Source organism: Myxocyprinus asiaticus, chromosome 33 (genome assembly GCF_019703515.2).
Source record: "Myxocyprinus asiaticus isolate MX2 ecotype Aquarium Trade chromosome 33, UBuf_Myxa_2, whole genome shotgun sequence".
In the NCBI taxonomy this organism is placed as follows: Eukaryota; Metazoa; Chordata; class Actinopteri; order Cypriniformes; family Catostomidae; genus Myxocyprinus; species Myxocyprinus asiaticus.
Window position 1 is genome coordinate 12144917 of NC_059376.1, and position 13392 is coordinate 12158308.

General features: G+C 35.4%; 1 protein-coding gene across 7 annotated transcripts in view; it reads left to right on the plus strand.

Moving 5' to 3' along the window:
• The first annotated feature begins 11444 nt into the window (after nt 1-11444).
• LOC127424302 (adhesion G-protein coupled receptor D2-like) overlaps nt 11445-13392 on the plus strand; it is a 43282-nt gene continuing 41334 nt past the window's right edge. For 5 of the 7 annotated variants that reach the window (XR_007894446.1, XR_007894447.1, XM_051669351.1 and 2 more), the window contains exons 1-2: nt 12244-12324; nt 12477-12537. Coding sequence is in view for 5 of the 7 variants with exons in the window: in XM_051669351.1 (XP_051525311.1) it covers nt 12283-12324; nt 12477-12537 (103 nt within the window). In the remaining 2 variants the exon portion in view is untranslated. Of the gene's footprint in view, nt 11786-12243; nt 12325-12476; nt 12538-13392 lie in introns of those variants that run through there. The other 2 variants (XM_051669350.1, XM_051669352.1) reach the window with 1 other exon arrangement.

Consider the following 13392-nt stretch of genomic DNA (forward strand, 5'->3'; position numbering starts at 1 on the left):
CACAGATGCACTCTAAACTTTCCAAACAGCTTCAGGTGATGTAGATCGCAAAGTATGAGGGAATAATAAAAAAAAATACAAAATAAGTAAATACAGAAGCATTCTAGTTGTGAAATACAGCGGATCTGGAGTTGCCGTTTCACTGAAGCAAAACTTGCATGTCAGAGTGTCTTTAAAGGAAACACCTTGCCATTATATCTTTAATGCATCCTTTATTAAAGTTCAAATAATTAGGAAGCGGGTCATGTAAATAACTACAAACTCCGAAACTGGCATTTCTCTGTGCGGTCAGCACCTCTTCTATGAGTTCTAAGGGGGAGAGAGATTGAAACTGCACCTGGCTGAGGCAAACTGTCATGGGGATGCTCATCCCTCGAGTGCTCACGCTTAATGCAGCTAGATTATAATGTGATGGCTCGCGACTTATTAAATCATAATATATGTTTCACTGTGCATTTCTTATCATGAAGAAAATTGGCAATGTGCAGCTTTATTATTAAGAGAGTTTGTTTTTTGTGAGTTAAAGATGGATTGAAGAAAACAGAAATATGAGAGAGGATAGTCTATTTTAAATGGACAACAAGACAAAAACACTTGATAACAATAGGATTTTTTGCAGTGAATTTTTTTACTGAATTAAGCTTTATAAAAACTATTTTTTCCTTTAATTCAGTGAATGTCATTTAGAGGTATTTTTAAAAGATGATTTTGTTCTCTTTATTGTTAGCAAGCACGTTTAATATAACCTTGTAAGTCGGACACAAGCTGAATAGTCGGTTAAGAGCTAATGATTAATCATTGCAATAATTGCTGAATAGTCGAATAATCGTTCTAATAATCGTCAGATTAGTTGATTATCAAAATAATCGTTAGTTGCAGCCCTAATCACAGACCACTGTGAATTTCTGCTAGTGGAAATGAAGTGACAGATATCAAGAATCCTAGATTTTACAAGTGAAAATGCAATTGTTTATATCAAGAATGAACAACTTTTCTAGTGCAAATGTAATTACTGATAAAAAATTATGCACTTTTACTAGTAGTAATCACATTCCTGAAATCAAGAAATAGCAATTTAACTAGTGGAAATAGAATTGTTGATATCAACAGTTCATGACCTGCACATTATTAAAAGTCAATTCGGCTTGCCATACAAGTGCATTTACTTGAATTTACCAGTGCAAATATGATTAAGGATATCAACAGTTAGCTCTTTCGCTAGTAGTAATTCCTTTCCTGATATAAAAAAATGTAACTAGTGAAAATGTAATTGTTGATGTATAATTTATATCCTAGATGTGATTAAATATTGAAACAGCTTGCTCTATGGTGCCTGTACAGTTTTATGATTTCGAAAGCTTTTTTAGAAGGCTGAAGGTTTAATTGGTTGTGAACAGTAGGATTATCTCATAATATATCATATTATATATATATATATATATATATATAAATATATATACACAGTGGTGTGAAAAAGTGTTTGCCCCCTTCCTGATTTCTTATTTTTTTGCATGTTTGTCACACTTAAATGTTTCAGATCATCAAACAAGTTTAAATATTAGTCAAAGATAACACAAGTAAACACAAAATGCAGTTTTTAAATGAAGGTTGTAATTATTAAGGGAAAACAAAACCAAACCTACATGGCCCTGTGTGAAAAAGTGATTGCCCCCTAAACCTAATAACTGGTTGGGCCACCCTTAGCAGCAACAACTGCAATCAAGCGTTTGCGATAACTTGCAATGAGTCTTTTACAGCGCTGTGGAGGAATTTTGACCCACTCATCTTTGCAGAATTGTTGTAATTCAGCCACATTGGAGGGTTTTCGAGCATGAACTGCCTTTTAAGGTCATGCCACAGCATCTCAATAGGATTCAGGTCAGGACTTTGACTAGGCCACTCCAAAGTCTTCATTTTGTTTTTCTTCAGCCATTCAGAGGTGGACTTGCTGGTGTGTTTTGGATCATTGTCCTGCTGCAGAACCCAGGTTTGCTTCAGCTTGAGGTCACGAACAGATGGCCGGACATTCTCCTTCAGGATTTTTTGGTAGACAGCAGAATTCATGGTTCCATTTATCACAGCAAGTCTTCCAGGTCCTGAAGCAGCAAAACAGCCCCAGACCATCACACTACCACCACCATATTTTACTGTTGGTATGATGTTCTTTTTCTGAAATGCAGTGTTACTTTTACGCCAGATGTAATGGGGCACACACCTTCCAAATAGTTCAACTTTTGTCTCGTCAATCCACAGAGAATTTTCCCAAAAGTCTTGGGGATCATCAAGATGTTTTCTGGCAAAAATGAGACGAGCATTAATGTTCTTTTTGCTCAGCAGTGGTTTTCGTCTTGGAACTCTGCCATGCAGGCCATTTTTGCCCAGTCTCTTTCTTATGGTGGAGTCATGAACACTGACCTTAACTAAGGCAAGTGAGGCCTGCAGTTCTTTGGATGTTGTTGTGGGGTCTTTTGTGACCTCTTGGATGAGTCGTCGCTGCGCTCTTGGGGTAATTTTGGTCGGCCGGCCACTCCTGGGAAGGTTCACCACTGTTCCATGTTTTCGCCATTTGTGGATAATGGCTCTCACTGTGGTTCTCTGGAGTCCCAAAGCTTTAGAAATGGCTTTATAACCTTTTCCAGACTGATAGATCTCAATTACTTTCTTTCTCATTTGTTCCTGAATTTCTTTGGATCTCGGCATGATGTCTAGCTTTTGAAGATCTTTTGGTCTACTTCACTTTGTCAGGCAGGTCCTATTTAAGTGATTTCTTGATTGAGAACAGGTGTGGCAGTAATCAGGCCTGGGTGTGGCTAGAGAAATTGAACTCAGGTGTGATAAACCACAGTTAAGTTATGTTTTAACAGGTGGGGCAAACACTTTTTCACACAGGGCCATGTAGGTTTGGATTTTGTTTTCCCTTAATAATAACAACCTTCATTTAAAAACTGCATTTTGTGTTTACTTGTGTTATCTTTGACTAATATTTAAACTTGTTTGATGATCTGAAACATTTAAGTGTGACAAACATGCAAAAAAATAAGAAATCAGGAAGGGGGCAAACACTTTTTCACACCACTGTATATATATATATATATATATATATATATATATATATATATATATATGTATACAGTGTTGGGCAGTAATGGAATACATGTAACAGGAAAACGTATTTAAAATACAAAATATAAGTAACTGTATTCCACTACAGTTACAATTTAAATCATTGGCAATTAGAATACAGTTGCATTCAAAAAGTATTTTGATTGATGAAGAGATTACTTTGCATTTTATTGTCATTTGTTTCATTTAATATTTAGTTCTTCCAGATGGAAAACATTTATACATATAAATGATGCGATCCAAAGTGCATTTGAACAGTGGTGAAACACTTTCTTATGATATGTTACATTCATATGAGCAGACAGAGAAGTAAGTTGGAAGTAAGTTTGGAGCAGAAGAAATAGAAATAAACCTTGTGTAAATTGTCAGCTTTATGCTAAGCTAAAATGCTTATTAAAATACTTCTAGCCATTTTACACGCACGTCACCAGGCACAATCATATTTTTTTATCAAGAAAATTCACGTTGGATCATAATTAATTTTTTTCTAGTAAGACCTTTGATATTAGGGCAAAAATCGTATTCTTGATAATAATTTTTTTATTGTTTTCCTGTAAAAATATCTAGAATTCCTTAAAACAAGATCAATTTGATTTATCTTGTTTTAGAAACAACACTGCATAAGATATTTAGTTTTTCAGAGAATGTATTTTTAACATGTGTATTTTGTTTTACTGTACTGGCAGAGTTTTTATAGTCAAAACAAGTGAAAAAATCTACCAGTGCTGAAGAAGTAATCCAAAGTATTTAGAATACATTACTGACCTTGAGTAATCTAACGGAATACATTACAAATTACATTGTACAGCATGTATTCTGTAATCTGTAGTGGAATACATTTCAAAAGTAACCCTCCCAACCCTGTATAGTATATATATATATATATATATATATATACATAAACACTACCACTTAAAACTTTAGACACAGTTGACTGAATTTAGGTTTCTCATGATCTTAAACCCTTTTGATTTTAAAGCTTATGGATAAATGCTGGTGAATAAATGCAGGAGACAAATATACATAGTGCCTAATGCATTTATTAATTATAATTTTAGTTAAAAAATTCAGAGTTGGATAGTGATGGAAAGGCAGCCAATTAAGTTCTTTCTCTGAGAGAAAAATGCATGTTACACAGAAAATAGCTCCATTATTCCTTTTCAAGTTTTGGTTTTAGAATGCATTAAGCATTACTGAAAAAAAAGGAAATCTCTCTACAGCCTTCAAAACCAGGTGAACTTTCATGTTGTGTCGCTTGTCTTTCTCTCCATGAGAGCTAAAAGCTTTCTCCATTCACCGCAGTTCACACTGCAGAGTTTAAATCAAGAAAAAACAATATTCAAAGCAATGTCATGAAGTTTTATATATCCAGTGGCATATGGATCGGTACATTGGGTTTTTCTGGAAAGATCCCTTTCCTCTCTCCACATGTAGGGCATTATTCCTTTGTCTCTCCTGTTCTAGGCCAGGATACTATTTGACGTTGTCATGCCATTTAAAAAAACCTAATGTTGCCATGGAAATGTGCAAGAAGCAATGGTGGCGGCACTAAAGTGGATGTGAAGGAGGGAAGAAGAACAGAAAGAGCTGGTCAGTCAATTTAACTGTAATGTTGAGGGAAGTAAGATAAATGTATGTATGCTTTTGTTCAGCCTGGATGCAGGAAGGGTCAAGGCTGATGAAAAGCAGCAGCTGGCTGTATTCGGCATGTGGATGCAAGTACGGCGAAAAGTGAAAGGGAGGGACTTACTGGAAAATGAGATGTGATTTGTTGATTTGTTGTTTTAGGTGTTTCCCACTCAACTCTCCTTGATGTTTCATGTGTACAAAATGAACTTCCAAGCTTCTAATAAAAACTTCTAAATGCGAAGGTCTGCTAAATGCTTTAAATGTAAATGTGTGTCACTCTAAACTATGGTGCCATGATTCCGCCATGGAATAAAAAATAGAAAAGGTCATTCTGATTTTATGTTGAACAATAATGACTTATTTCTTGCAATTATGACTTTATTTCTCCCAATTCTGAGATATAAACTTGCAATTGCGAGAGGTTTTACATTTGTAATATAAACTTGCAAAATTGTAACTTTATTTCTCACATTTGTGAGTTTATATCTTCTGAAAAAGTCAGAATTATCTCAATATACATTATCTTAATAAAGTTTGAATAAAGTTGGCTAATAGTTTGTCTAGTTTTAAGCATACATCCAATGAAACTTAGTGAGGTTTATGCTTAAAGGACCACTTCACCCAAAAATAAACAGACTGGAAAAATCAGAAACAGTAGGTTGACTTTTCTTTAGCAAAAATTGGTCTGTGCTTACTGTAATTTGAAACACTGCCCCCAGTGGCCAAAGTAGTAACTATTTTTTGGCATATGTCCACATGTGTGAGAGAAAATATCCACAGTGGGACGCCAAAAGCTTGTTGCGAATTATGTTGTTTTCAGCTCTACAGGCTGTAATAAAGTAAAGAGGAATGCATATTTTTTAAACTGTACCCCCAACCCAAACCCCAACCTAAACCTTACCACCAGTGGAGGGAGTGTTCCTAGGAACGTCCAGAAGGGCAACATCTCCCCTAAATAAAGAGATAAAGAGGAGCTGGAGATGCCAGTTTGAGAGAGAGAGAGAGAGAGAGAGAGAGAGAGAGAGAGAGAGAGAGAGAGAGTAGTTGCACAGAGCTCGCAGATGTGTGCATTCTGCGTTGGGCCGGGAAGGTCAGCAGTGTGAGTGTCACATGGAGGTGTGTGTGTGTGTGTGTGTGTGTGTGCGTGCTGATGTTATTGTCCTGAAAAGCATTTATTATGTTGTGTCTGTGTTTAATTAAAGTTTTTTGTGAATCGTTTACCTGGCCCCTGCTTCCTGCTTAGGGAAGGCAGAGATCTGCCACAAACACAATAATGATTCAGAAAATGATTTTCGCAGGCGAAGCTTTTATTGATTTGATTCTAGATGTTTAAATTGCCATTTGTTTATCATTATCCATTGAGTAAATAAATCTGTTATATGTGAAGTGAACACAAAATTTGGCCTATAGTGCCGTAAACTCCCCAGTCATTCATTTGAATCTCTATAGCATGGATCTACAGGTGCATCTCAATAAATTAGAATGTCGTGGAAAAGTTCTTTTATTTCAGTAATTCAACTCAAATTGTGAAACTCGTGTATTAAATAAATTCAATGCACACAGACTGAAGTAGTTTAAGTCTTTGGTTCTTTTAATTGTGATGATTTTGGCTCACATTTAACAAAAACCCACCAATTCACTATCTCAAAAAATTAGAATATGGTGACATGCCAATCAGCTAATCAACTCAATACACCTGCAAAGGTTTCCTGAGCCTTCAAGATGGTCTCTCAGTTTGGTTCACTAGGCTACACAATCATGGGGAAGACTGCTGATCTGACAGTTGTCCAGAAGACAATCATTGACACCCTTCACAAGGAGGGTAAGCCACAAACATTCATTGCCAAAGAAGCTGGCTGTTCACAGAGTGCTGTATCCAAGCATGTTAACAGAAAGTTGAGTGGAAGGAAAAAGTGTGGAAGAAAAAGATGCACAACCAACCGAGAGAACCGCAGCCTTATGATTGTCAAGCAAAATCGATTCAAGAATTTGGGTGAACTTCACAAGGAATGGACTGAGGCTGGGGTCAAGGCATCAAGAGCCACCACACACAGACATGTCAAGGAATTTGGCTACAGTTGTCGTATTCCTCTTGTTAAGCCACTCCTGAACCACAGACAACGTCAGAGGCGTCTTACCTGGGCTAAGGAGAAGAAGAACTGGACTGTTGCCCAGTGGTCCAAAGTCCTCTTTTCAGATGAGAGCAAGTTTTGTATTTCATTTGGAAACCAAGGTCCTAGAGTCTGGAGGAAGGGTGGAGAAGCTCATAGCCCAAGTTGCTTGAAGTCCAGTGTTAAGTTTCCACAGTCTGTGATGATTTGGGGTGCAATGTCATCTGCTGGTGTTGGTCCATTGTGTTTTTTGAAAACCAAAGTCACTGCACCCGTTTACCAAGAAATTTTGGAGCACTTCAGGCTTCCTTCTGCTGACCAGCTTTTTAAAGATGCTGATTTCATTTTCCAGCAGGATTTGGCACCTGCCCACACTGCCAAAAGCACCAAAAGTTGGTTAAATGACCATGGTGTTGGTGTGCTTGACTGGCCAGCAAACTCACCAGACCTGAACCCCATAGAGAATCTATGGGGTATTGTCAAGAGGAAAATGAGAAACAAGAGACCAAAAAATGCAGATGAGCTGAAGGCCACTGTCAAAGAAACCTGGGCTTCCATACCACCTCAGCAGTGCCACAAACTGATCACCTCCATGCCACGCCGAATTGAGGCAGTAATTAAAGCAAAAGGAGCCCCTACCAAGTATTGAGTACATATACAGTAAATGAACATACTTTCCAGAAGGCCAACAATTCACTAAAAATGTTTTTTTTATTGGTCTTATGATGTATTCTAATTTTTTGAGATAGTGAATTGGTGGGTTTTTGTTAAATGTGAGCCAAAATCATCACAATTAAAAGAACCAAAGACTTAAACTACTTCAGTCTATGTGCATTGAATTTATTTAATACACGAGTTTCACAATTTGAGTTGAATTACTGAAATAAATGAACTTTTCCACGACATTCTAATTTATTGAGATGCACCTGTATGTCTGAGTGATTTTAGAAAAGCTCTTATGAGCTAGTGAGTGACTGAGCATCTGCCATGACCAAAGCAAGTGTTTAAAAGGTGCTTCTCCACTTTTATTCACACTGTGGTTGTCTGTTGCTCTGGGTTCCCTTTGGAAAATGCCTGAACTTCTCCTCCTCCCACTTTAGCAGTAATACTCTATTTAAGCCCAAAGCTGTGTTGTGGTTTTACGACTCAGGATTCATCACTCTGTCTTATACATGTGAGAGCATTAAGTGAGTCAGTCTTAAACCTGTAACTTAAGTTACTCTGTTCAGTATGGCTGCCAGCTGTAGATGTGATACAACACTGAACAATGAAACTGTGCCCATATGTTCCATATGACATAAAAGTCAAACATTAAGTTGAACTACAGAAAATAAATACATTCAAACATGGAAACAACTGTGTATGTATCCTTAATATCTTTTTTTATTTATTTTAAATAAAAATAATTGAAATAATGATTTTTTTATTACTGTAAAAATCATAGTCTTAATGATTTTTGTTTTCCAGCTCATTTCAAGCACAAACAAGTGAAAAATATACTCACTGTACATTCAAGATACATTATCTGAAAACAAGCCTCAGTAACTGCTTGTCAGGTAATTGGTCATTTTTTAAGCACATTTAGATTTTGTACTTAAGCTTTATCTTAAATTTGCTATCCTGCCTTTTTAAAGGAAAATTTGTCTACACCGATAAGCAATTTTTATTTCAAATAATAAATCTTCCTTGGTGTATTGCATTTGTATTGTTGGCTAGCTGCATCAGTTTGTACTCCTATTGTCTTTCGATGATACTGTGTTGACTGGTGTCCCAGTCCCCCCGCTTGGCACATAAATCACAGTCTGCTGTTTGGGAGCCAATATAGAAAGCATGTATGGGGCACTGAGCCGGCATTCAGGCGCAAGTGTGTGGTCACTGCATTCTGTGAGCTTTTGTTGAGGCCCAGGGGAGTCACAAGTTATATGGAAAGGGGAATTCTGGCAGGTTTCTGAAAGCCTGGGATAAGGGATCCTGAAGACACATACATGTTGAAAAATGTCAAACATAAAATATAATGATAGCAACGGACAATTGAATGTTCGACAAAAATAAACAAAACGTAATAGAGAATCCTATCTGATCACACCCTGTAGTAACATCAGTAACAGAAATGCACCTCCATTAAGGGGTTATATTTGCACCCAGGAACATTTCATTACCTTTATAAGGATATATTTATAAGTGTATTCCTTTAGGTATATTTTTTAAAACCTAACTCAAAGACCTTTTCTAGCTATGTACTGCAAAAAAAAATCTTGTTTTCCCAGTAACATACAGTGGGCTGTGATAAATTTACTTGAGAAGTAAAATTGCAAAAGATATTAATAGTTGCTTTCAGAGAATGTGTTTATTCTTGTCTTAATTCCCTAAATAATTTTATATATATATATATATATATATATATATATATATATATATATATATATATATATATAGTAATGTGCAAAAGTTTTAGGCACTTGTGAAAAATGTTGCATAGTGAGGATATCTTCAAATATAATGACATATATAGTTTTCATTTATCACTTAATGTCATACAAAGTCCAGTAAACATAAAAAAGCTAAATCAATATTCGTGTGACCACCTTTGCCTTTAAAACAGCACCACATTCTCCTAGGTACACCTGGACACAGTTTTTCTTGGTTGTTGGCAGATGGGATGTTCCAAGCTTCTTGGAGAATTCACCACAGTTCTTCAATCTATTTAGGCTGTCTCAATTGCTTCTGTCTCTTTATGTAATCTCAGACTGACTTGATGTTCAGTGGGGGGTTCTTGTGGGGGCCATGACATCTGTTGCAGGGCTCCCTGTTCTTCTATTCTAATCTTTTCTATTTGCAAAGGTAATGTTTGGGATTCTAACATTTATATTTCCTATTGACACACTAAAGCTGAAGATATAAATAACCATCTTAAAACAAATGCTTTTGTGAAACACCTTATGTGCAATACTATATATATATATATATATATATATATATATATATATATATATATATATATATATATATATATATATTAGGGCTGTGAATCGATTAAATTTTTTAACTAATTAATCGCACATTTTTTCAAGATAAAATTATGGTACATGATACAATACAACAAACATTAAAAAAACATCATAAATATTTTTACTTTACACTTTGTCTCAAAGAACTTACGAGAAATTTGTTAGTCATCATTTATTTTAATAATTTAAATATGTACATGTTAAAATAAGTTTTTTACTCATATTGCATGAAGTTTCAGTAAGTAAAAAAAAAAATACTGATATTAATACATTAATTGCGTAAATGTTTTTTTTACATGTTAAACAAAGAATATTAATCGCAGATATTAATATATATATATATATATATATATATATATATTGAACTGTGTGGAGTCAATTCCAAGCGTCACGTCTGGAGGAAACCAGGCACCACTCATCACCTGCACAATACCGTCCCAGCGGTGAAGCATGGTGGTGGCATCATGCTGTGGGAGTATATTTCAGAGGCTGGGACAGGGGGACTGGTCAGGGTTGAAGGAAAGCTGAATGCAGCAAAATACAGAGATATCCTTCATGAAAACCTGGTCCAACAGGACAATGACCCTAAGCACACAGCCAAGACATCACAAGAGTGGCTTAGGGACAACTCTATGAATGTCCTTGAGTGGCCCAGCCAGAGCCCAGACTTGAACCCAATCGAATATCTCTGGAGAGACCTTTTTTTTTTTTTTTTTTCTAATAGTATTTTATGTATACCTAGGTCTAGGATAGAATATTAAGAAATGTTTCAGATGATAAAAAATAAAACATGGAGGAATTCATTAAAGGAGCTTATTTATTTATTTATTTATTTATTTTTGCTACCAAATTTTGAATTTTGGGGGCATTTTTGTCACTTTGGTGTTAATGTCTGACCCTGCCTAATATGCATAGTTGAAATCACAATTTAAAATTTTAGTTTTAGATTCGGTCTGGGGGCTTGCTGAAATAATAAAAAAAAAAAGATTGTTCATTTATTGTGGTCTCATTTATTGAGAAGTTCTTGCTGGTGTTAAATCTGTGCACTGGACTTATGTGAGATGCAGCCTATAGTGAATACTAATAACAGGCTTCCTTTGACACACTGCGCATTAGTGATGTCACTCTCTGATACAGCTCTCTGGGACACCAAAGCTTAGACTATAGAAAACATACCAGCTTTACAATGGGGCTTTCAATGCAACATGCAAGAAAAATGTTGAACAACATCAAGTAGGAAATGACTTTCACTAGTGTCAGTCTATGCATGATGCAACTGATCAATATACAATCTAAATGTTGATTAAAAGTTAATGTTGTCATGATTAAGATTACCGTGTGGGATCATTTTGCCATTTGAAGTGTTGTGGCACTTTATGGTGTCAGTGTGTGTGTCAGGTTTGCCCACTAATGGGTATACAGTAAATAAGAGGCATTCTGCTCTGCTAGGTCTCCCACTGGTCTTGATGAACTCTGTGTGCCAACTTTCACACTGCTTGCGCAAGAGGTCTGCTTTAATAAATGAGATCCATTAGCATTACAAAGCGTAGTGCTGAAATGACGGCCGAGCTGGTGGGCTGGACATCTACGAGGGGGTCTGGGCTCACTACCTTCCCAGACTCAGAGTTACACACACTGGAGAAAAGAAGAAGAGCAGTTTGCATGAGATAGATTTGGATATGATGTTACACTTTGCAAACTGAAGGATGAAGCCCATGTAAACCACAAAACAAGTCCATATAGATAATATGCTGGGTTACAGTAACAAATTTACACATGCAGATGCAAATACACCTGCATACGTGATATTCAACAAGCAAAGACACTCTTCACACAAATGTATGGATACTTGGACTCAAACCGCTGAGGATCATCACATGGCAAGTAGCAGACGGTGCAACTACAAATACATCTGTAAGTAAAATTTCTTATTATTAAATACAGGGTCCAAAGGTCTGAGAGCACTAGTGAGAAAGCACTGATTTTGAATTATTTTCTAAAAGCATTTTATTTTATTTTTTTAAACCCCTAAAAACTTTTTTTCTTCAAAATCCTAAAATTGTATTTCCAGGTTTTAATAATAATAATAATAATAATAATAATAATAATAATAATAAACAAGGTAGCCTCAGACTAGACCCCACTTCAGTTGTATTTATTTTATTTTATTTTTTTGTGACATATGCTTGTTTATACACTTAAACAATGACATTTAATATTTCTACAATAGAATAAGGAACTTAAAATTAAGAAACAACAGACTTACTGAGAAAGGGTATGTTTTTCTGTAACAGTGGAAAATGTGCTGAAATCACCTGATGATATGAGATAACTAGTTATCTCTTCTCTTTGTTTGCATTCTTCATGTTATTATTGAAAGCAGTTCAGTCCTGCTTTGTCCAGATGTGAAGATGTCTTCAGTGCTCTTTGGAGTGATTTTGGCCAATGCAATGGTAATGTTTGTCTCTGGCTTACATTGTTGAAAAGTCGATAAGTCTATAAAATGAATAACTGCTCACTTTATTTCTGTGGCTTATTTTCAAGTGAGGTTTATTTTAAATAATCAGCCCTCTGTATCTTACTTTTTGTATGTTTTACAATAAAGATTGTTGGTACATGTGAACCAACTCAGTCCTGGTCAGACGGGGACGAAAGGGATATTTTGAGTGAGTAAATGCCGTACTTTCCCTTTCAGATAATTGCTGTGATGTTAATGGTGAAACTGGAAAGTAATTTTGAAGTACAGTATATTGTGTATGAATTGTGATATGTATAGATTTTGTCGCTGCATGGTCATCAGTGTTGATTGTCATTTGATAGATGCCTAATAAATAGACATTTCATAAAAGGGCATAATGTTAAAGAAACAGGATTATGTTCTCTTACTTCAGTTCTTAAAGAGTTTAAAATTTAGGAGGCAACCCATAAAAATAAATGCAGTAGGCCTAGATCCTTAAAGGTGAAGTCGACCAAAAATGAAATTTCTGAAATCATTGACTCACCTTTATGTTGTTCCAAACCCATATGACATATGACCCTTTTTTTGTTTGTGGTCCAATTGTACCTTTGATACATATACATTCAGTATTTATATTACATTATATGCCGATTGATTAATATAATTAATCGCATAAATAAATATGTGCTGAGAAAGGCCCTCTAATAACAATAATTCAATATGTAATGATTAAATAATTATGAATAGTTATTTATTTGAATTTTATAATAAATATAATTATTCAGATAATTAAAATGCATTACATTATTGTTGAAGATGAGTAAAGCATTAATAAAACAATAAAAAAAAAAAAAAACGGCTTTAGAAGGCAATTTATTTCCTTTAGAAGGTTTCCATATTATTGAACATATGCCTATCGTTGACCTGCAGTCCACAGCAATCCATATTTCGTTAATCTGTCCGAAATATGTTTATTCTAAGGCCTTTTCTAAGGTATACATGTGTCAGACGGATGCATTTGGAGCATCTCACTTTGGTTGCATCACGTCTTAAATACAGTGTT